At 41.6% G+C, this 23,806-nt stretch overlaps 1 protein-coding gene across 1 annotated transcript in view; it reads left to right on the top strand.

Annotated features, from left to right (window-relative positions):
* Positions 1-23,806, top strand: part of LOC101154816 (cadherin-12) — a 117,808-nt gene that overhangs the window by 81,727 nt on the left and 12,275 nt on the right. Inside the window, exons 7-9 of the mRNA XM_023950198.2 lie at positions 11,279-11,532; positions 17,512-17,648; positions 21,942-22,063. Of these exons, the coding sequence (XP_023805966.1) occupies positions 11,279-11,532; positions 17,512-17,648; positions 21,942-22,063 (513 nt within the window). The remainder of the gene's footprint in view (positions 1-11,278; positions 11,533-17,511; positions 17,649-21,941; positions 22,064-23,806) is intronic.

A 23,806-nucleotide genomic window follows, 5' to 3' on the forward strand; every position in this document is an offset into this window, starting at 1 on the left:
GGTCAATGTTCAACTATTTTAATGGCCGCACGTTTTGTACTAAGAGCCGGAAAACGGACTTGGCGGCACGAGAACTCAAAGGTTTTGAATGCGGAAGCTTGAAACTCGTCAAACGTGTCGACCTAAACTTTTTAATAGAAGTGGCTGTTTGAAAGCATGTTTCTGAGCCTGATGTGAACGTAGCACTAGAGTCAAGCAGGTGTCGAGGAATGATGTCACTCTGCTTTAGATTCACTGATCCTCATCAAAATGTGAAAAATCCTTTGAGAGACATAGAATCTGGTCAACTCTACTGTTGGCTGGTTTCTGTGCTTAGCAACAATTGATTATTTTCCAAAACCCTACAGACTAGACATTTTTAGTTAAGGTTGGTGAAAAGTTGGGAAAATACAAAAACAAGAAGTGGCACTCAGCCCCCCCCCTCCCATATTCTGAACATTCACACTTCCTAGAACTGCTCACCTCACATAGGAACCCAGCATCTCCTCTAGGAATACTTAAGCAGAAATCCCATCCATAATGTTGTCAGACAGGTGTAAATGTCAGCCACAAACAAGGAGCATTTTATTTGTTCCTGTAATTACAATGGAGCCATTTATGCTGGCGAGCCAGAGAGTTCTCCAGCAAAGAGAAATCCCAGCGCTTCCCTTTGGGGTGTAGTTAAAAACCAGAGGCACTGCAGGGATGCAGAAGAGGCCTCATTTTCTGCGTGGCAGAGAAAGTGTGGCTCTGTCTGAAAGCCTTCATGTTTATGTCACTCTAATTGCTGTTTGTCTTTTTGAGTTTTTCAGATAACAATGAGAATTTTCTAATTCCCGTGGGTGAAACAAAAGTATAGTTTTGGTGGCTGGTCCCCTGACGGTACACTGTCGCATTTAGTCTTGCAAAAATAAAAACACTACACTTGTCAGGAATCTGTTGGCTGCTCTGAATGAACAGATTATTGAGAGAAAGTGAATGAGAGAACAAAGGACAAAATTCTGACTGAAGCCTGAATGTCTTTGCAGCTCAGACCGAGACACAAACAGCTGAGATCTTCTGAGGCACTTTTTCTCCTGATAAGCTTTACACTTCCATTAATGGAAAAGTCAAATAAGTTTGTGATTGATTTCCTGCTTTAGAAGAAGCAGTTTTGCATTTCAAGAAGTCACAATGAGTCATCCTCCCAGCCTAAAGTGACATTTATGACTTCTGAAAGAACAACGTCTTCAGGGGTGATTAGCACCATTCCCAACAAAACTGTCTGGATTTCCATTATGCAAATAGAATCACCAGGACATTGTCAGTTTGAAAAGGTGAAAGCGGACTCAGACACCAGGTTTTTTCCTCTCCTCACAATCAATGACTTCCTTTTTTAGGTCATTAAGAGCCTGCAGTCTGATGTCTCTGTCAGAGTTGTCATTACTCGGCTGTTTTGAACTGTAAATGATTTTATCAGTGTTCTCAACAACTTTCATTCTAGCTGAGATGCTGTCAGGCTGTTAGCAAAAGAGATCCACTAATGAACTACTTGACTAAATGCAGAAATCAGAATGTGCAGTCTGAGTTCAGAGATCAAATGAAAGTTCAGCTGCTGTTAATTATTGCTACCAATAAAGGAAAATAAAAAAAACAATCGTTCATCGTTATGTATTGAAAAGTCCAGCCTAAAACACCAAATGTAGGTTAAAAAAGCCATCTATGGCTACTAGCCACGCCCCTTTTAGACTAACATACAGACCTGAGAGTTATTATTATAAACTTCATCCTCTTAATTCCTTAACCCCCTCTTTTTTCTCCCTTTTCTTTGCTCAGCTGTTGGACAGGATAAGTTCAGAAAAAAGTGTGGATCTGTTTACATTTGGGTTTTATCCAGTCTTGGTTCCTGCTTGTGCTTTCAGTTTTCCTCCACACCTGTTTTAGTTTGTGATTCTCCCCGCTGTGCCGTCTGTCATTCCGGTCAGAATGCATCCATGTCTGAGCTGCTCTCTGCCAGATTACAGTCAGCTGTCACTGAACCTGTGTGCAGCCGTCTGTCAGAAATAAAGCAGTTTATCAAACCAACTAAAGAACAGGAGGCATGAACCTGGCATCTGATAACATAAAGCAAGCAGCTTTTGCAACAGCTGTGATGGTTTAGACTGGAAACAGGTGTAAGGAATTTGCTGACAAATTAAGGGCAGAACTGAAAGATGGACCACTAAAAATTCTGAATAGAATACAAATACAAAAAAACAATCAGATTGGGAGATCAAAAAGAGAGTTCAGATTCAAAAACATAGAACATCCACACGTGCTTTGCCTGAAAACTGATAAAACATGTCAAACTTTTCTGAAATCTCCCCTTTTGTTGTTTTAGTCTGATTTAAATTTCACTTTTCCTCTTTCACAGCATCGTTTCTAAGATAAAAGTAAACTTTTAGTGCTTTAGACATCTTAAAAGAAAAATATTGAATTCCAAAAACATACATGCAACACTTCTTCAGTTTTCCCACCACTGAACATCAGAACCAATTTAGTATAACATATCGTCATGGACTGCAGAAGACAAATTCACATTAAGACTAATTTCAGTTTATCACATTTTTGATAAATGTTTTAAAACTGGATGAAGAACATTTTAAAGTACACATCATGACTAAACTGTTGTTCTGGAATTATATTTGATTATTTAGGTAAAGAAAATAAATGACCTTGTGTCTGTTTTTTACTTACTTACTACAATAAAGATCCTTTATAGTAGAATGTCCTACCCAAAGACAAGAGTTGCAGCTAATCTATTGATTACGGTGCTGAATGTTGCAGTGGGAAGTGAAATGGTTTATTTTTGGCCCTGCGTGACAGGAGCTGAGAAGAAAGAGGGAACAAGGAAACAATATCTCAGAGCAGCAGGAGATTCAGGTACCAAACACACATGAATGGCGCCTCGCCAAGCAGCCATGCATGCAGCCGTGTGTGTGTGTGTGTGTGTGTTCATATGCATGTGAGCGCGTGAAGGAAGAAAAGGAGTAGAAAGGGTGAGGAAGAGGCTGCCGAGGTGCTAGGAGTCGATAAAGTGCCCTCTCTGCGGCGGCCTGGAGAGGCGTGGGTGTAATAGATTAAACTAGTGTCTCGGGGCTCATCCCATGGCTAACCCTGTCCTATTAAGATTGGCAGTGCGAGTCTTTCACAGTCACTCCACTCAACTGTAGTGTGGACAGAGCTACTGGCAAGGCACTCAAATGGCACTCCAGTGTTGTGAGCACCGAGGGGACGGAGATGCTCGGAGGCAGCCAAGGACACAAACCGATGTGACTGATGGCAGCACAATAAAGTGAGCGTCTCCCCTCCACAGCCTGAAGACCCCCTGGTATTCACAGGGACATGAAATGTGTCTCTGGGGCTTGTGAGCTTTCCTTTCCTGATCATAAGCTGTTTTTGGCCAGTTAATTTGCTGATGGCTCAGCAGTGGCTGGAGGTCGTTAGTATTCATCTGCATGTCCTAATGGAGCCCAAACAAGTCAGTCAGTGGCTGCAGTGTCTTCCCAGAGAACAGAGATATTTTGGGGAAGATGCAAACCAATGAATCATACTCGCACATCTCAGTGATGTTTTCGCACAGACACAGCTGTGCATCATCTAAATATCATGCTTTTTGGGTGTTATTAGATTACTGGAGCCAAAAATAACAAATCTCCAATACGGCAATAAGAACTGTGTCAAATTAATTGGGATTCACTTACATGGAGCCTTTGAACCTTTTTCAGGTTGTGCAAAGTGTTGGAAAATCCTTCCATTTTCCCACTGCATGCGGCTTTTTTTTTTCTCCCACACAGCTGAGATTATTGGGAGCAATGCACAGTTTACCTCCTTGCCCAAAGAAGCCCCACCAACATAGAGGAGGTGTAGACGGAGGCGCCGGCGTTGGGCTGGAGGTGGATTCTGCACCTGCTGAGACGCAGCTGCCCGAGCGTCTGGAACGAGCGTTCAGAGATCTAATATTGCCTTTTGGAGGAGCATGTTGGCTCACACAGCTGCAATTACAAGTGTGTGATATTCCAGTCATGTTTGCCTTTGCTTTGATTCGCTCTCAGCAGACAAATCACGGGAGGGGGCGTTAATGATTTATAAGTGCTATTGTAAATAGATAACACTGCAGTTGCACAGATTTAATGTTGCCCTGCATTCCAGAGACTAAACAATACCGAGCCATTTTCCAGCCTGTTTAATCTCTGGAGTCATCAGGTGCGTCAGGCACCTGTAATCAGACGGCTAATGACTTAAGCTTTTCCAAGAAAACGCTTCATCTTTGGAAAAAAAGAGGTTCAGCCATTGTCCTTGGCAGAAAACTATCCCCCACGTTAGTGGCTGATCACAGCTGAGGTTTAGAGTATTATTGAATTCTGCCATTATCTTATGAAACTGAATGCAGAAACAAACTGAGACTCCATTAAAAATGCATATCATTCTGCTCCCCCAGAGCCCAAAATAAACACAAGCATGGCAGGAAAAAAAAGCAGCTGTAAGACTTTACACTGTACAGAGACGCGTCTGTGTGTGTGTGTGTGGGGGGGGCAGGAAACAGACAAGCGGGGATAAAAGTCGACTATTTGGACGCGCCCTCAGAAAATCTCAGCACAAATTGTCAACAAGCTTGTCCTCTGTTCTCTGCGTCTGATAAGGTATTTTTTACGTCTGTGAAGTCTAATGGAGAACCGGTGAGACCGCGATGCCTTGATTAGTCCCTTGTTCTAAATTAACAAATTCCCTCGGAGCCTAACAGGTTCAATTGCCTGGAAAAAAAAAGTTCCTTCATTCAGTCGCACTGCTAGTGCATTGAAGGTGCACATTAACATATCAAAGGGTGCAGCACCGTGTCTAGAATTTCAAGCGTGTTCTGTTGTGATGTTGAAGAGCACCAGCACTGACATGAGAGGAACTCGATCTGTCCTCCTTACAAATTCCACTGTTGATTCACTTCCTTGTTGTGTCCGAGGTTCCTCATGAAGGCGTATGGCAACCGAGGCTGTAATGAGGCACTTCAAACGCGCATTTGAACGTGCAAAAGTGTGTGTCTGACTTGTTTAAGGAGAAAATATGTGTGCAAGTGGCAAACACTTAGTCATACTTTGTTAGTTGTGTATCTAGGTCACCTGTAGGGAAGAGGGAAAACACATTAGATGATTCTTGCAGTCTGAGAACTAATAATTTCTTTTGGTTTTTAACTTTCTTGGGAAATTTTCTTTAGGCACCCAAATCTGATTTGATTCTCCCAGCGTCAAGAGTCTTCACATTAGCACGTCTTCTTATTAACTTAGAGTCTCCTTCCTGGTACCATTTTGTTCCAATTTAACAACAGATTTTCCTTACATGCCTGGACCATCATGCATTGCATCTCAGGCACATTTAAGAAGCAGTGACACTCTTCATGTCATCACTTTCACTCACAGCTGAACATTTTACAGCAATCAGGGGAATTTGCATCTCAGTGAGTCCAATGGCGTCCAGGCGTTATGTCATCCACATCCATTTAGGAGGTAAATGAGCTGATCTTTGTCCCTTTCTTTAAGTTAGGAAAGGCTAAAAGGTTTTATTCTTAGGAAACATAGAGCAAAACTGTTACCAAGAAGCATTTTAACATAGGTTCTTATACAAATATTATATTTTATTTTGTATAAACAATAAAAAATCAAAAACATTATCTAAAAAGTGAATTTAGATTTATGAGAAATAAATTCAAACATTTCATTTGCTGTTGTCAAGTCCAAAACTATAAGAACAAATTTTAAGTACTTTATTACATAAATTGCATTTTTTTTTGGTTTAGCCCTTTACTTCACCTCCAAGACTGTTGGACTAGATAAATGGACAGAGTGACTCTTTCAGACTGGGTCGGTTTCAGAAGAGAATTGTTGGTCTCTCGGTGTCAATCTAGACACCTCCACATCACCAGAGGGCGCTACAGTGACAAAAGGGGAAGAGAAGACTGCAGGACAGGACAACGAGTACAACACGAGGACCTTTGTATTTCAGCCGGCTTTTTAAATGTGGACTTTTGTGTTGGTCAGATTTTGCAGTATTGTGTTTTTTATGCTGTTTTGACCTGTTGATTAGCACTTTGTGGTTCTTTCAGAGAAAAGTACTTTATGTGCAACCTTTACTGGGCTTCTTGCATCATCTTGACTCTATTGCAGCTTCAATTAAAGTGTTTGAATGTTCTCCATCGTTTCTCCATGTCTTTCTAAAGACCCTCAGAGCTGGCTTCAAAATCCAGGTCATGCAAAGAATCTGACATCCAGGATGAAGTCAAATGAAGTGAAATCAACGAATCAACAAGTTTAGCTGTCTCAGCGTTTTGATGATAGTCTACTGAATGCATCAGCGAGTCTGTCTTTAAAAGAGTAAGTCAGTGATCTGCCTTTTCATTGGTCACTTTGGCTGCCATTGGGGCCTTCATGGAAAAGGATCAACCTCTTAACAAAGGGTTGCAGGTTCAGTTCCCGCCTTCCCTTCTCGTGTAATGGGGTACCCTTTGGCAAGACTGGGGATGGCAAGAATGGGGACTGTAAAGCATTGTGGGTATAAATAGATGCTATTTGTCATTCTCTTTTTTTTCTGTTTTTTTATTCTATTATTATTATTTTTTTATCTCTTCACTTTCTAAGATTCTGTGTTGAATCTGATGTTAATTAATGTAATGTTATTTTTCCTTCTGGAAATTTGACATTTTCAGTAACTTTCAAACAGCAACTTGTTGTGGCTGCATGTGAGAAATAACTATAACAGGCAGTTTGACTGTGACGATGTTTAGCAGTAATCTGACATGTAATTGACCTGCAGAGTTCTGGAAATAGAAAATCATTTATGTGCCAGTGTTAATCCAAATGCAAAGCTATATATAAAAAAATAGACAAATGTCACCGATACTCGCTGAGAACTCTGAGAAAAACTAATCAAACTCAAAGTATGCAAATGCAAGCAGAGGCTGGTAAACATGAGCAAGAACAAGCAGGGAAGCAGGTAATGCAGCTCGGGCTCTGAAGAAAGACACAGCGGGGCTAAAAGGGTACCAAGAGGCAGGTGGGAACAAGACAACAGAGAGGGCGCCAGACGTACGCACAAGGTGAAACAGTCAAATAAAAAATAGAGACAGTCACAGTAACACACCAAAAAAGAAAAATAGAAGTCTTCAGTGAATCCACCTCATAGAAAACGAACATCAGTGTTTCTCTCTGGAAGTTATATGTGCAAACCGTGAAATTAAATGTGAAAGTAGTTTGGCCTGCAGGTGAACAATTTAACCTGAAATATTACCAAACATTTGGATTTTTAAGTTACTGTGTCAATGACAACATGAAAGCCCTGTCGAGTTCAACATTTTGACAGAAACCTGCATCGTAACTGCCCAGCTTATGCTGTTGTCAGCATCATTAACCCAAGGTTATTTATCAGCCGGGACACCAGGACACCAGCTGTGTCTGCTGGGATATTAGCTGCTGGCAGTTTACGCGTTAAAAAAGCATTTCTCCCAACACACCACAAGAGTCTTCTGCGATCTGAGGATTACATGAAAATTGGATGGTTATAGAAGGTTCGACCTGATCCTAATTGCAGTGATGCTGCATGTGGGGATGGAGAGCCCAGGCTCTCCTCATCCCTGGTGAGATCCTGGCTAATGAAGCCTGGTGTACACCCCCTGCTGTCCACCCCCTCTGAATCTTTTTTTTCTCCTCCTTTCTCACCTGTGGACAGATATCAGCTGAGCTGGGCATGATTGTCCACAGCCACTGGTTTAGGCCCAGCATGATAAACAGTCATGTTAAAAAGAAAGAAAGTACAACTTTTCCAGCTTTAAGGTGTCAGAAGAATCTGTCCCCGTCAGCTTCAGTAAAACGTCTGATAAAACACTTATTTTAATCATTTTGCTGTACTTTATTTATCATCAAACGACTAACGACTCTAAAAACGACTCATCTAATGACTGTAAAAAACAAAAAAGTACCAGGAACCATTAGTGTCAAATCAGCTTTATAAAAAAACATTTTTTTGTCTTCCTGGTTGTGGTTGTCCAGGGTTTACTCTGCTGTCACCCAACAGTGGCTAGGATAGGCTCCAGCAGCCCTGTAAAGGGATAAAGTGTGTTTGGAAGATGTGAGGATAAAACTTTTTTTTTTTTTTTTAAATCCTCTTGTGCCGATGTCACATTGAAAAAAAAATTAGTTGAGGTGAAAACAGATTTTTGGTTTTGTGGTGAGTGTTGGAAGGTAAACTTCAGAGAAACCCGAAACTGCGTTGAATGTTGACAAAAACTAACAAAACGTGTGTTGTTTTGAGAGTTTTACTCCAAGTGACAGATAATTAGTCATCAGCAGAATGAAGTCAACTCAATGAGAAGCACCTGGCTAAAATTAGCCTCTTAATTTGTGTTTAGGCAGGAAGTGCACTCTGTTTTTTAGACTCTGCTTCTGAACTTTAGATTAGATTTAGTGAAATAATTGATGACAGTGTTGCTTCCTATTTCAGCTTGTTTTGTTTTACTTTATGTTACTTTAGAAAGCTGGTTTTTGCCTTTCACAATGCAGATTTTTTTGCATTTCACATTGTAATTTGTGTATTTGTGTTTTGTTCTAAGGGGCTTAAGTAAACCCTGTTGCATGAGAAGTTTGTGATTACATTATTGATGCATTTATTGCAGTCTTTAGAACTGAGTAAATGAGCACACCGACTTCTTTTTGATGCTGATTTTCAGCTTTTCTTAGGAGCCTGTAGGACGCTCGATAGACGGGGATAATGACTGCCGTCCGCTCTTTGCCCACTTTGTAGGTGTAACTAGATTCTAATGATCAGCATTTCAATGACATTGGTTTTGTCCAGTGAGCAGCTGCCTTGTCTTCTCCCCCTGTTGTCACTTGTTGAAGGAAATTGAAAGGGACAGAGTGTATTTCCCGTTGAAGGATCATATAGCTGTGCCTCGACTGCTTGCATCTGCTGGGCTGCAATCAAACCAATCACGACAGTAGATGGTCAATGATTGCTTTCAGATTGGCTTGCTTCGCAGTGCTTTCCTGCTTTTTTTATGAACACCTGCTGTAGCAGCAAAACTGAGAAACCGCAGCAGTGAAGGGAAAACAGAGAATGAGGAGCCTTTGCGCCTGCTGTGACGTCACAAGACCAGTTTGAACGGATGGTAACCTCATGCACCCTCAATTTAGACAGACAATTGATAATATGTATTTTGTATTAGCAACATAATCTCTCCTTTGCAGCTCTTACATCCAACACAACATTAGAGTTTGAAATGTCATGTTCCCAAATAAACGCATTGTGTCAAAACTTTAATTACCATCAAAATGTGGTAACTTAAAAATGACATTTTACTATTTGCTACAGTCTTTGTTATAACAAGAATCACTGAACAAAATGTGTTTCCTTTCTAGAAAATGTTTACAGTACACGTATGGCCACATCCAACCTTTACAGCTATTCATGAATGTATCCTATCAAGATCAGACACGTGTCCCAAATAAAAACATATTCAACTCTAAAATAACTGCAAGTCAAACTCCTCTGTGACTTCATTACCGAAACATATTTCAAACCTTTGTAAATCATTTTTACACGGCACTTTTATTGAGGAATCTGATTGGTCAGTTTATGACTTGAATAACTTTGACCAAAAAAAAAAAATGCAGTGGAAAAAAGTAGTGATTATCAAGGAGATCTGATCCATAATGGTTGTTCTAACAATTGCCATAGACTAACAAGTCTATGGCATTTTGGCTTCATGGAGCCTCTTCCTGTTTGAAATGCCAGAGGGGGGGGGGGGGGGGGGGGTCACTCATTCCAGTTCTCATATACAGTCAATGGACAGTTAGGTGACACTGCTAGCTTAGACAGCTGCAGAGTTAGTGGCATTAAAATAGGGAGGGTAGATTTATACATTCATGTTTAAATTTTAAGTTAATTTAAGGTGTGGAATTATGGTGCTCCTGTTTTTTTTTTTGAAGTATTACAAATCTGTTTTTACCAAACCATCCTTCCTCTGCAACCCCTAACAACAGCCCTCTCAGCTTTGCCGTCTCTTCTTGTTGAGACTTTTTGCAGGCCTGTTACCAGCTGTTTCCAGCCTGTGTCTCTAAAACAACATGCCAGAGAGACTTAGGTCCTGGGGCAAGGAGATAGCATGGCTGCCATAGTGGTAACATGTTAGTCAATTTACAATACACAAAAAGGAATGTCTCTCATGTGACTCTGGGCAAGCAGAGCGTGACCGCCTGCAAGCTCGCCAAGTATGGTTGGTCACACATGAGAGGGCAGAGGACAGGCAGAGGCATGAGCAGGGGTGTCATTGCTGTCAGATGTGTACACCTCAGTTTCAGACATGCCGAGGATGTTGATTCCAAACCTCGCTTTTGACTAATTGAACCTGAGCTGACATGTCACACGGCTATAGAGGAACAACATATGAACCACCAAGCTGCATCCCGGACAGCTGTGTTCTGCTGAGCCGCAGCACTGCAGGCGGACTTACTCACTCTGATGGGGTTCAAACATCAACTGAGTCAGGACTTACTGTGCAGCCCTCATGACAGGAGGCAGCACTCTACCATTCAGAGCCATTTAAGCTCTCAGTTCCACTTGGAAGATACAAACAAATGTCTTCTGTGATGTTGTGTTTAAAGAGTTTTTGTTATTTTTTTCATACTTGGAAATTGGTGACAGAATAAATGTTTGGGCGTGAGGCTGCACGCCGTCAGCAACAGCGTACACACGACATTTCCTTGAGCTCTAACGTTGGTCACACCACCACAGTCTCCAGCTGGAATGGGAGAAACATGCTGATGAATGTCTGAACTTCAGCTGATACTAAAGCCCAAAACCAGCTCTGATCGGGACGGAAAAAGGGCGGCTTGTCCTGTTTGTCCTCTGGTTATCATCTATGAAATAGTCCCTTGAGCGCCTCAATGCACCGTGTTTACCCAGTAGACATTTCCAAACCCATGTCATGAGTCCTGCTTCTTCAGATCCACACTGGGACTGCTGTTTTCTTTTTTGTTCCTACTCAGAAAGTCTGTCTGAGTTCACACTGAACTGAATCGCACCAGCGTTCATCTGCAAGTGAAAAAGATTTTATTTGGTTTTGTTTGGTCTAAACCAGAGTTCGGCTGAGCTGAGGAGACCAGCTTTGATGCACATCAACTCATGACCAACTGCATCTTTGTCACTGCAGCCTAGCATGCATCCAAAGAGAATCTGAAGAGCTCCATGTCATATGATTGGTTGAGAAAGTTATTGTTATTTTGTTTTCTTTGTTTTGCAGCCGCTGGACTATGAGAGCAAGAAGGCATACACCTTCAAGGTAGAGGCCTCCAACGCCCACATGGACCCGCGCTTTCAGAGCTTTGGGGCCTTCAAAGACACCGCAACAGTAAAGATTAACGTGTTGGATGTGGATGAGCCCCCAGTGTTCAATAAACCCTCCTATGTGATGGATGTGTATGAGGACACACCCGCGGGCACCATCATCGGAGCGGTGACAGCCCAGGATTTAGATGCCAGCAGCAGCCCAGTCAGGTAAAGTTAAAGTGTTCTTTCCTAAAAAGTTCACAGTGTTACACGGTGGATTTGGCTTTAATTCCTTCCTTCCATTTGGCTGAGATCTCTGGTCCCGCCTCTACTTTCCTTTAAACTGTGTTCACTGTAGAAAACTGTTTGATTTCAGGTGTGAAATAGTATCAGTACTGCATATCTGAACAGTAATCTCTATAGACTTATTTATGCTTATTCCTAACAGACAAAAGAAAGGTAACATTAATTTTCCTTAAATTATCATTTCAGAACTAATGACTTATTAAATGAGGTTGGTTGTTCATGTAGTGTGAGACAAAAGAGCAGTTGTTTCATTTAGAAAGTTGCCAGCTTAGATTGGTTGTAACTTGAATTTAAAGATTTACACACATAACTGGAGTTTAAAATAGCCAATCATAATATAGTCAGTCTTGGCCATCATGTAGTCACCTGCTGATCACACACACCAGTTTAGTGGCCTTGTGGTAGAGTGTCTGCCCTGTGACTGGAAGGCCATGAGTTCAAATCCAGTCCGAGTCCTACCAAAGACTCTAAAAATGGGACCCAATGCCTGAAGAAGCATTAGGGGTTGGATTGGGGGGTTAAACCAGAAATTGGTTCCTGAGCGTGGCTGTGTCTGCAGCAAATGGCGAGAACAAATTTCACACTCCTAGGTGTGTGACAGATAATGAGACTTAACTTTAAACTCACATGCAGCATCAACAGATCCTTTTCTCCCTGCAGAGGAACAGAGCTGCTGTGTTTGATTTTCAGATTCATTGACTTTTTAAAGATAATTTCATCTTATTCTGTCATGTGACACACATCTCTCCTCTTGGTTTTTGTTAGACCCTCTGATTGACTGAATGAAATGATACCAAACGTTTCACCTGTTCCAGGATGTGTGGGCCTTCAGCAAGGGAAAAAGGGGAGAACAGGAAATTAAACAGATTTGTGAAGAGTTCTGACATATGAAAACATAATGACTGTTTAGACTGTAATTTGGGATTTGGAGGCCTGTGTCTGAATACAGATTCCCATCTTTTAATGGCCTGTTTTCTTGACAAAATCTCTACTTCATGGATGAAACTCTGAAAAAGAGGAAACAGTATGCTGGAAAAGCCAGTGATTAAAGGTTTTAGATCTCTTGTTCACTCGTCGTCTCCCGTCTCCATTCATCAATGTCATCACGGCTTAAATCGTGGGAGTTATGTCAGCTTTATTCACCACTTTGAGCTCTAATCAATCTGAGTAGAACATTTGACCCTGTCATGTAAAATCCTGCTGGCAGCATCTGATGGCGGGTCAGCGCTTGTTGGTGACAGTTTTCGGATTGTAAACAAGGTTCTGCCTTTGTTGTTCGTTTGTCCGTGAAAGTGATCCTGAAGTCAGGTATTCAAATGTAGAGAAGGTTCCAACTAAACAGTTTTAGAAGAAATTGGTCTGCTAATCAAACTAATGTTTCCATTTGAGACTCTGTTTGCAAATTGCAACACATCACAGTGGAGCAGAAGCCACATGCTGCAAAAAGACTGACTGCTTACACATTTTAATGAATTCCCTCCTTCTTCACACTTCCAAGCCTCATAAAATATGTAAGGGAACATGGCCGACGAAGAGGGCTTTACCAGAAATTAACGCATGTCCCATGTGAAGTACATTCATTTCAGATTTTCATGGACACTTTGAAGGCCATTAACTCACTTAGAGAATGGTCACTTACAAAATGAAGAAATATTCAACCAGTTTTTAGTCCTTTTGATCTTGTGATTTTTTCGGTTTATCCCTTGTGCTATCTTAGATGACCCCCCCCCCTTGCATTGACGTGTTCTCCCTACCATGACAAAGGTGGATAAAGGTGGAAAGATTTCATGTAATCCATGGACACCAGTGAAGATCACGAATCATTGAAGAAAAAAGGTTCAGAGCACTGTCTAGTGGGTCTAGATGACCCCACTCCCAACCTTAAAGTGCCTAGGATAGAACAAGGGTTACATCGCTCTTTTCACAGAAGCGGACTATTTGTTACGACACATTGTCACAGTAACACGACAACATGCTGCGACTGAATGCGATCAGAGAACATGTTCACGTCACACTGCTTGTTTCTGTCCAGATGATAAAGATAAAGTTTGTTTTAAAGAAGCTGGCGCAGTGATACAGAACATTTATGCAACGTGACTGGAACTTAATTTTTAGCTGTACATTATCACTGTGGATTATCACTTTTTAATGCACACCCAGCAGCCAATCAAAATTGAGTATTCACCTGGACCGTAGTATGAATTCTGCTACTCTGTGCATGTTCTAAAAAGACATGAGCAGGTGTGCAGTTTATCAATATCCCTCCTTCATGTGGACACCCTCAGGTTTCTTCCTTTTTTCTAGAATCTGTTTTTTTTTTAGGAGTTTTTTCCTTACTGCGAAGGAGGGTCTAAGGGCAGAGATGACCAATTTGGTTAGTTTAATTAAAGTTTAGTATTATCCTATGAATTCTATGCATTTACGATCCTTTTGATTGTATGTTCACTTTATAATTACTGGTACGAAGCCATTGAGACCACTGTTGTTGTGATTTTGGGCTATACAAATAAAACTGAAATTGAATTAATACAATTCAATAGAAAAGAGATGAAGTTTATCCCAATAGATTCCTCTGCCTTTAGTGGTTAATCCCTGCAGACTCACTGTTGGTTTTGGATTATTTAGTATAGAACAATCAAATAAATTACTGCATGGCAAATATGTCTCAGAATCTTATTACGGCACGTCTTTTCATTTGGTAATTACCAAGGCAGGACTGATATCATCACTTCTGAGTTTGTAGATCTGACAAGCTTCACTAAACACCTGGTTGATATTGTTAGCGGCTCGTTCCATTTGTGAATTCTTCACTTGCCTTCACACACCCTCTTCCTCCTCTTTTTCAAGCAGGAAACTTGAATTGCAAATAACAATAGCCTGTCCTCTTGCAAAGACAAAAGAAAGTGCACTTTAAAAAATGTATGAGAGCCATTTTTAAAATTCTTTAGTGTCTTTTGGAAAGACAGAATACTTCATAGAGATGCTTCTCCCAAGATGAATTGGTGTTGCTGTGCAAAAATGGTAAGGAAAAACACCTGTTACTTGGACAGTAGCTGTTTTATGATGAATATTTTATTACACAGAAAACAAAACAATAGGAGAAGTGGAGATTTGTTCAACAAGAAGCTAATGCCCTATGCTCCGCGGATCTCCACTTTGTCTCCAGAAGTTTAAAAATGCATGACTTGAGCAGATGACAGTGCTCATTTGTGTGCTTTCAGCTGCACCTTACCTTCCTCACAGAAAAACAAAGGGACCGGATGGCCCATCATGCATATGGAATCATGCTTTTAGATTTCAGACTCAACTGATTCAGCCTTTTAGCTGTTTAGAGCTGAAAGAAAGGAAGGACATCATGAATACTGCACTGTTGCTTCTTCAAGTCTGAATCAGTTTTTAAGTCCTAAAGTTTTCACATTTGCAATCAAGCAAATTGTGCTCCATCCATTTTCTGCTGTCAGTCTATACAGACAACAGGGATCCATGTCTATCCTTCTCCACATCCAACTTTTCCATGGAAGGATTTCTCCAAGGTACCTGGTCCCAGGTCTGTTGCAGTCTCTATTCTCGAGTCCGTAAACATCCAGTTTAGTTGCCCCAAAACCTTGACCCTGTACACGGGGATTGACCCATATTGGCTCTGTGGGTTTCTTGTTGTCTGGGTCTGTAAAGGGTCGTAGAGAAAAGGGGCTGCATCTTTAGGGGAGTGCAGCTGTGTCTTGCAGTTTCCTTGAGGCTTGTGTGGCAACTTCAAGGATTGTTGTGAAAATGGAATGTAAATACATGTACATGCAGTATGTGTATCGAGAAGTATTCGGAAGCTACACAAGTGTATGTTGTATGGATCATGCTGTTGTACGGTGGGCGTCCTTATGCCACACTCTAGTCGTTAGTGAGGTGTGAGTTCTGCCTCCTTACTGACTGCACTGCACGCACGAGGCGTGCACGTGTTCCGTAAGTGCTTGTAGGACGCCCGTAGGTAGTCCACACAAACTACACTATGATTGTCTAATTTCCTCAATTCTAACTGTCAGGCTGCAGCGAGGGGCGTACACCTGTCACGAGAACAGCACTAATGGGCTCCTTGCTCAGTCCACAGGATTTTGGGGGAGGTGGTTGAAAAAAGGAAAACTCTGCAGGACACGCCTACGTCCGACTTTCTTCCCCTCACGTGTTGTATACATCTTTGCCATGACCTGTGGTGACACGTTCGTTCTGGGTGGTCTTTACCCCTGGATCCACCCGTAAGGGCAGATGTGGTCAGGGCTTGCTATGATTCTTCCAAAGCGGAGGAGCGGTCCCCTCTCATGACCCGTTTTGGGTTCAGCTGAGGCTCCCTTCAGGTCCACGATGACTCCGAAGTTTAAAACCCAACAGCAAAGGGGACTCAGACTCAGACTGTAAGACGCTTTTCTCTTTCGAGAAAGTACCTTTGTGCATTGAGTGTGCTGCTCACACAGAAGGGAATTAATATTGCTGTACTTCAAAGCTGAAGATATCACTAATTAATTTCCATATCATACAGCTGTCAGTATTGAGTTAACTACACTCTTTAGATCTGCGACTTCTCACTCACAGCTGTTGATGAGCTGTTTTCATTTCCAAAGATAACGTGGACCAATTACAACGAAAGGAAATTCAAATACCCTTTGTTCCGCATGAATTCCACTATACATTTCTGTCTTTGCTATTCAGTCTGTTACAATATGTGCCAAGATGATGGTTTATTGTCTCACTGACGGAGTTTTTTTAACACTGCGTACCATCCAACCCGTCTTCTGTGACGTCCTCTCAGCGGCTGAAGCACATCAGGAGGGAAACGTGTGGACCAGCAGCAGCTTGAGTCTCTACAAAAAAGAAAAGAAGAAATGAAAAAGTGGTTTTGCCCAAAGGAAAACTCACAAACCATTGATCTTTTGAACTCTTGATGGGAGTTTGGTTGCAATATTTATCAAAAAGACTCTGACTAAACTATTTCGACACAACCATGTTCACTTCAAGGCTTCATGCAGCAAAGAGTCAGAGAGGACATGGACAAACCAAAACTGAAACAAAGCCTTGTTTCATCTCCTATTATTCGCATTACTGTAAAGACTCAAGGGGGTGCAATATGCAAAATGGGCCAATTTCTCCTAATGATTTAGTCAAGTTCAGTTTCAGGTTCTGTGGTGTGGAAAACAAGCACCATTAATATTCATGTCCATATCTCTCACATCAAATAACTTGCCAGGAGAAAGGAGTTCCAGAGTGGGAGTTTATCCTTCCAGTCGGGGCTTAACCCCATGAGAAATTAACCATCTGGTCTGAGGGAGTGCCCTTGGGCAAGGTGTCAGATCCTCAACCTCTGACCTCTGTGTGAAACAGTTTTTTTCTGCTCCTGATGGAGTTCGATGACAACTGTAAAAGTATTAATGAAAAATGGCCTTTTTAGATCAAACAGCATGAAGTGATGAATGGTGCTGTCACTGGCCTGCAGTCCGGTTTCTGACTTTTTTCTTTCTTTCATGCTCTGCATTAGCAGCAGCTGGATAAGACTAAAGATGAATTTCACAGGGAGGAGCGGATCTGCTTCTCTCAGACAGCAGACGGAGATTTTTATGCCTTTGTTGTTCATCAGCCGTGAGAGATTGATATGCTTTCAAAAGTGCCTAAAATTCATTTATGCTCCCAAGAAAACCATTAGCTCAGCATGGTCAAACGTGTGCTCCATTACTAGATTGGAATGTATGCGCATTTCTCAGCACATTTTCTGGAAATGACCATTCAGAATGAGTAATGATGGCGGCCACAACATCACATTACACCTAACTCATATACATGAGCCCAGAGGGGGAGTCACAGGGGTTTATTTCTCTGCTTTATGCCCCAAATGGATGGTGTTGAACAAACATTTGGTTCCAGGTATTCCATCGACTGGAGGAGCGACTTGGACAGCTACTTTGACATCGATCCAGTGGAAGGCACGATTTCCACCAACGACCTGCTGGACAGAGAAACCATCGCGCAGCACAACATCTCCGTCGTAGCCACCAAACTGAGTAAGCTGGAAACAGGCTTCATGTACTCGACATTTAAAAAAGGAAGGGTGACTTTCTGAATAACACCATGTTTAGTTGTGTTGCAGAATTGTATGTTTCACAATATTGTAAAAAAATTGATTTTCTTTTATAAATTAGTAAAAAAAAAAAAAAAAAACAAAAAAAAAAACAAGCACACAATCCAGATCCCTTTCTTGTTGCTTTGAAATTAAAACCTGAATATCTACACATTTTTCACAAATATCGTGAATTTCCATTAAATTTGTCTGAAACTACCGGTACTTCAAAGTCAGCACTATAACATAACTGTATATTTGAAGGTTTATTATTATTATTTATTTATTTTTGTGGTCATGGTAATTTTTAAATTGTTTTTGAATATTTTCTTAGCTGAAGATTTTTATTGCAATCGTATTCAGGCCAAAATATTTACAGATTTATTAATTATGTGAGTTACATGAATTAAGTCAGGCAGGGGTGTCCAATTCGTCGATCAGGATCAAAGGTAGTGTGGGTACATCGAGGTCATCACAAGTCATCAACCCCCCCAAAAAAGATATTGTTTTAGAAAAATTGCCAATAGCCAGTTATCTTCCTCGCCGTAAAGTACCTCGCTGAATTGAACTTCAGTCAATCAAACATCCTCTGATGCAAACGCGCCACAGCGCCGCTCTCCTCCAGTGTTTCCTCCTCCGTCAGCCTCCCAACCGTGGATGTAGCTGCTAATATGTTTTACAGTTTAACTGGCCTGAGGTCAGCGCCTTAAAAAAACCTCAAACAGAAAACAGGGAGAACTTTCCTGCAAACACACAGGTCCGATTCAACAAGCAGTGGAAAAAAAACGACAGAACCTTTTCACATGTGGTAATCTCACACATTCATCTGCATTTTTCCATTTCAGTGACTAATATCTATGTCTGTGTATTTCATAACCTAATTGTTAACATTTCAGATTATGATTTTTAAAATACATGATGATATTCATAAATAATGCATTTTAGCTGGTGGTTTCAAAAGGTCACATCCTAAATTTGGTTGAGTGAAGCAGATATTTGTGAAAACGAAAAAATCATTCCATACATCTGTTTCATATATTTACACAACTAATGAAATCAGTAATTCTAGAGGGTAAAAATCTATTTATTAACATCAAAATAAATATAGATGTGCTTATCTGCTCCCAGTGCAGTGCATTCCTAACCACAACAGCAAACAAGGGCCTCCCCCAGCCTGATCAGACGAGCTTAAACTGGATGTTTTTTTTTGCCTGTGCGTGATCCCGCCCCCCCCCCCCCCCCCCCCGCTCTTCCTTGAAGCTCCATTAAATAGGCAACAGTGGGGCGTGTTTTTATGCTAATGTGGTGCTAATTAGGAACAACGCACGTCTATTTTTTTAGAAAGCTCCTGATTTATTCATCTGACAAAAACCAAAAGGTTTGATCAGTTCAGCTTCTTAAGAACAGGTCATAAAAACGACTTTACGTCGTCCTCATAAGGAACGTGTCAGCGGATGAAGAAGCGTCAGGTCGAGTTCTCTGTCTTCATCCTCATCTGGTGTTTTCTCACATTCAAATATTTGGAAATAATCTGCATCCTTAAGCCCGTCTGCTGGTAAAGTTACAGCCCGTGTTTTATGCCGTTAATACGAGCCCCGCCCACCTCCACTGGAAAGATGAATCTATCTCTCTCACTCAATCTCACTCCACCACTCTAGTCAATACTCAGCCCCATTTTTCTGGAAAGGTTTATAGGTGACTGTAAAGCGTGAAGTCTGTCCCAGAGGGATGTTTCCTCAGGAGATTGTCTCCTCTCCCCCTCTTCCCTCGTCACCGTTTTCATTTCAACTTTCGACGGTGCTGGCAGGGAGCTATTTGCCGGCAAAGTCAACTTTTACTTACACCACAGTAAAATATGAACCTTATAGGTTTTTTTATGGTGAGCAGATGCGGCGCTCTGTGAGCCAAACCCAAGCAAGATGGAACTAATGTGTAGCCGAGGCTTTAAGACATGTCATCAAGCTAATTATGTTTTTATGAAGGAAGTAGAGCACATTTCCCGATAAATAAGCAAATCCATCGTCATCAAGCCATCAAATCTGCTGAGAACCGTCAAAGTCATTATCCCAGAGGCTGCCTGGTGCTCAATCAAAATTACACACTCTGTATATTCATTAGGATAGACTGTGAAATATGGGCCGCTAAAGCTTGAGTCGTTGTTGCCTTGGAAACTGAAATTACTCACTTCCCCTCAAGGTCATTTCAGTCACATTCTAATTGTGTTTTTCATTGTGTGTGTGTGTGTGTGTGTGTTTCTTTGGGCATTTTTTTGAGTATTAAGTGCCGCGAAATTGGAGGAGCAGGTGGACTAAAGGGATGCGTGGATGAAGAAGGAGCGGCTTGAAAAGGCGACGCACGTTCAGTCCGTCATACTTGATGCGCAGAGGGGGGGCTCTGCTCATTCTTGCCTGCATGCACCTGCCTCTCATTCCTCTCTTATCACCTCTCTGCTGCTCTCTTGGGTGCAACTCCTCAAACTTTTGACAATTTTCCTCACAAATAAAGGATAGAAGGAAAAATAAGCAAAACCAAGAAGAAGTCTTCCAAACTAATTGCCAGGCGTCTGCAGGAGGAGCAGAAACAAAAGCAGCAGCTCAAAGTTTCTGCTCCAGAAGGGTTCAAATCTGCCGTGACCTTGACTCTGTTTTGGCTGAGCTTTGCTTTTGGGTATTATCTGCCTGTTGGGGCTCTTCTGCACTGCACCCTATTGTCATCGCTGACACGGCGCATGTTTATTATTCTAGTTTAAACATGAAGAGCTTCAGTAAAAACTGAAGGGAATTTACCTTCATGATGCATTTGGGGGGGGGGGGGGGGGGCCTTGCTTCTTAATCACAGATGTTCCTACGGTCTTTTTTTGCCACTAAGGCAAAATTTCACTTTAAATCCACAAATGTTGCTTGTTTTAGGTCTAACTTTGCAAACGTCACCAGAATATCTCCGTCATGGAGAAACACGAGAGCCGAGCGGCTAAACGGGATGATCAGTTCATTCTTCTGCTTTCAAAATCCAACAGCAATTTGTATTAAGTCAAGGGGGGGGGGGGTCTATTAAAGGCAATAATAACGTTGGCAGGAAGCAATTAGAGAGCACCCCCCCCCCCCATCTACTTTCTACAAATAGATTTAGCTTCACACTTACCACAGAGTTTAGTGTTTGGACAGTTTGCTTACTTATTTTGTCTGCATTTGCACTTTTTTATTATTCATATCCACAAGTAATCTTTTCATCTGGTCTTAATTGCTTGCAGAAAGTGGGATTATTTCTTTATAATGGCTTTAATTAAAAAGGAGATTGGTCAAAATGAGTATGCAGGCACATTTATTGCTAACCTATGAGGCATTCACAGCATTGAAAGCCATATAAATAATTAGGCATGTCATTGGTCTGAAATGCTGATGCAAGTCAGATTTCAGAAATAAGTGTTGTTATAGCGCCATCTAGTGGAATCAATGATCAATCGCTCACAAAAGGAAGTGTAATGGAGAGGCAATCTATTCAGAAAAGGAGGAGAAGCGTATTAAAATTGATGAGGGGGGCGTTTAAAGAGTATGAAAGTTTTTGGATGACAGAACAGCCGAGTCCCTTCGCTGGGTGAGCATAAATGTTAGCGCTTGGGTCAGTGCAGAGCATCAAATCCCTGCTCTCTGTCATACCTCTGCTGGAAAGATTGCTTTTTCCATCAAGGTCAGAGACAGGTTACCAACTGAGCCGTGGCTGCTTCTCCAATCCCTTTGATTTGACTCCCCTCCCTCCACACCCACCCACAGACACACCAGCACATGCACCCCAGGATGCACTGGCGCTCACACAAACAAGCACATGCTAAGCCTCCCAGCTGCACAGCCAAAAGCCTTCTCACATCAAATCCATACAGTTTACTTTCACACAAAGAAAAGGCTTCCCTGCATTGTGGCGCCAGCAACGCAACACGCCGCGCTGAATCCAAAGTAGTCCCACTCAGGAGGCGTTCACACTGCGCCTCCCCAAGAATGTATGGATGGGGTCATCATCGACATTTTACCTTTATGTCATTCTCATTTACCATCTAAAAGGTTTTGATGCTGTTTTGGGGGCTTCTGTTGAAAGTCTGTGTTCGTCCACAGAGGCCTCCTGATTGGCTGCTCCTCCGTCTCTCTGCTGCTGAAGTAACCTGGAAACTTTGGTTCTGAAAGTGCAGTTCTGCTCTTACCCACACGGTGTCAGTGCTGTAATCCTGCCGTCCTTGTCTCTGCAGACAGCCCGGTTCTGACCAGCCGGGTGGCCGTCACCGTCCACGTGCTGGACATCAACGAGTTCCCCCCTGAACTGGCCAGTCCGTACGAGACCTTGGTGTGTGAAAATGCCAGACTGGGACAGGTACGTCAGAGGCCCCGCTGATGTTGGAATGAGTGGATGCAGGTTCCCACTCCTCCCACTGACGCTGTTTTACGGGGGAGTCCTGACATTTGGACTTAAAGTCGTCCTTCTTGAAACGTTTGTCAGAAGGCGTTGATTTTCCAGTTTGACAGCAGCTGATGGGAGAGTTTGGGCTCCAATGTGGCCTCAGACAGGAGAGGAAACTTTAATTAAAAGTGAAAGGTGTGAATTTATAAAAACACTTCAAAATAATCATCAACTTTTACTCTTGAAGGGATCTGATGAAATTATATTTTTTCTAATTTGTTGTGTGCACGTGCGTGCACAAACAACCATCTATTTAATTCATTTTATGAAAGATTTTGAATAATATTATTCAAAATGAATTGTTTCAGATATAACCTCTGCAAAACAAAAAAGCATATCAAATTGAGCATGAAGTGATTTTGTCACAGAGTTCAGTTGAGGAGGAGAAGCAATCATGAGGCGCAGCAGCGGTTTGCATATCTGCAGCTGCGAGGACATTTCAGATGATGTATTTGAGATGCAGTGGGGAATGTGCTTGTGTGCATCGTAAACCACCTGCGCCTGTAAATTAGCCCATTAACTGGAATCCATATGCAGTTAGCGTTGTGAGGAAACAGCTTCCCTGGCAGTCTGTCAAATCACGGTGGACGCCTCATTGCATCGTGGATGTTTGACTGGTCCTCAGGCCTGCTGCAATCAAAACACAAGCCGGGCTCTTCATCGCCCTCCTCCTCTACAACTGAATTCACCTTTTCTCCACGTAACAGACTGGAGACACCTAAACACTAGAATGAGACGGTCTTATTAGTGGACAGGAGCTTAAAACACCTTTTTTATAGCCTCTATTGTGTGAACACGAGAATATTGATTGTTTGGGCTCATCACATTTTCTTCAGCACTAATTTTCCTTAAGTAGTTGAGAAGATGTTTTTCATTAAACTTAAAAAAAATGCTTAAGCAATCATGATATAATAGGACAAATGCATCCCATCCAAACCCTTGAAAAGGAAAAAAATCAGAGTTTTAAGTTTTTTTTCTAAACCACTTTTGTCCCTTTTGGGGTCATGCGGATGCTGGAGCCTATCCCAGCCACTAATGGGTGAAGGCAGAGGACATCCTGGACAGGTCGCCAGTCTGTCGCAGGGTCACAATCACACACCCATACACACTTTAGGGTAACCAATGGGAAAAAAAATGGAGGAAAATGATATTTTAAGTCTGTCTTGTCACCTGAAGGCAGGATTTTTCCAGGTATGGATAGAAAACGGAGACTTTAGACTGTGTGTCATGCAGCTGTTTCACATCTGTTTCCCATATCAAATGGTGTTTGTGCTTTTCAGACACACAAATGTATTCATGCTGACAGATAAAGGATTAAAACAATAAATGTTTCACATGTTACTTTTTATGATGCTCCATATTTCTTTTTTTTTTTTTGTCACATTTAACATTTAAGTCAAAAATTCCTCAAATTTCAATCATCTCAGGAAGGAAAACTATCTGCTAATAGGGTTATAAAAATAGTCCAACCAAGAATTTTCCTTTTACAGAAAAACTTTAGTCACTATGATGTTTTCTCAGACTGATTGTTTTGCTTTTGAAAAAACTTTCTTGTAAAGATGATTTTTCATGCAAGACAAAAAATGAAATAAAAAACAAGACAATTCTTATCTTAGGATTTTCTTTGCAGTGTTGGAAGATTATTCTCAGCTCTCC

Source organism: Oryzias latipes, chromosome 20 (genome assembly GCF_053564925.1).
Source record: "Oryzias latipes strain Hd-rR chromosome 20, Olatipes_Hd-rR_3.1".
In the NCBI taxonomy this organism is placed as follows: Eukaryota; Metazoa; Chordata; class Actinopteri; order Beloniformes; family Adrianichthyidae; genus Oryzias; species Oryzias latipes.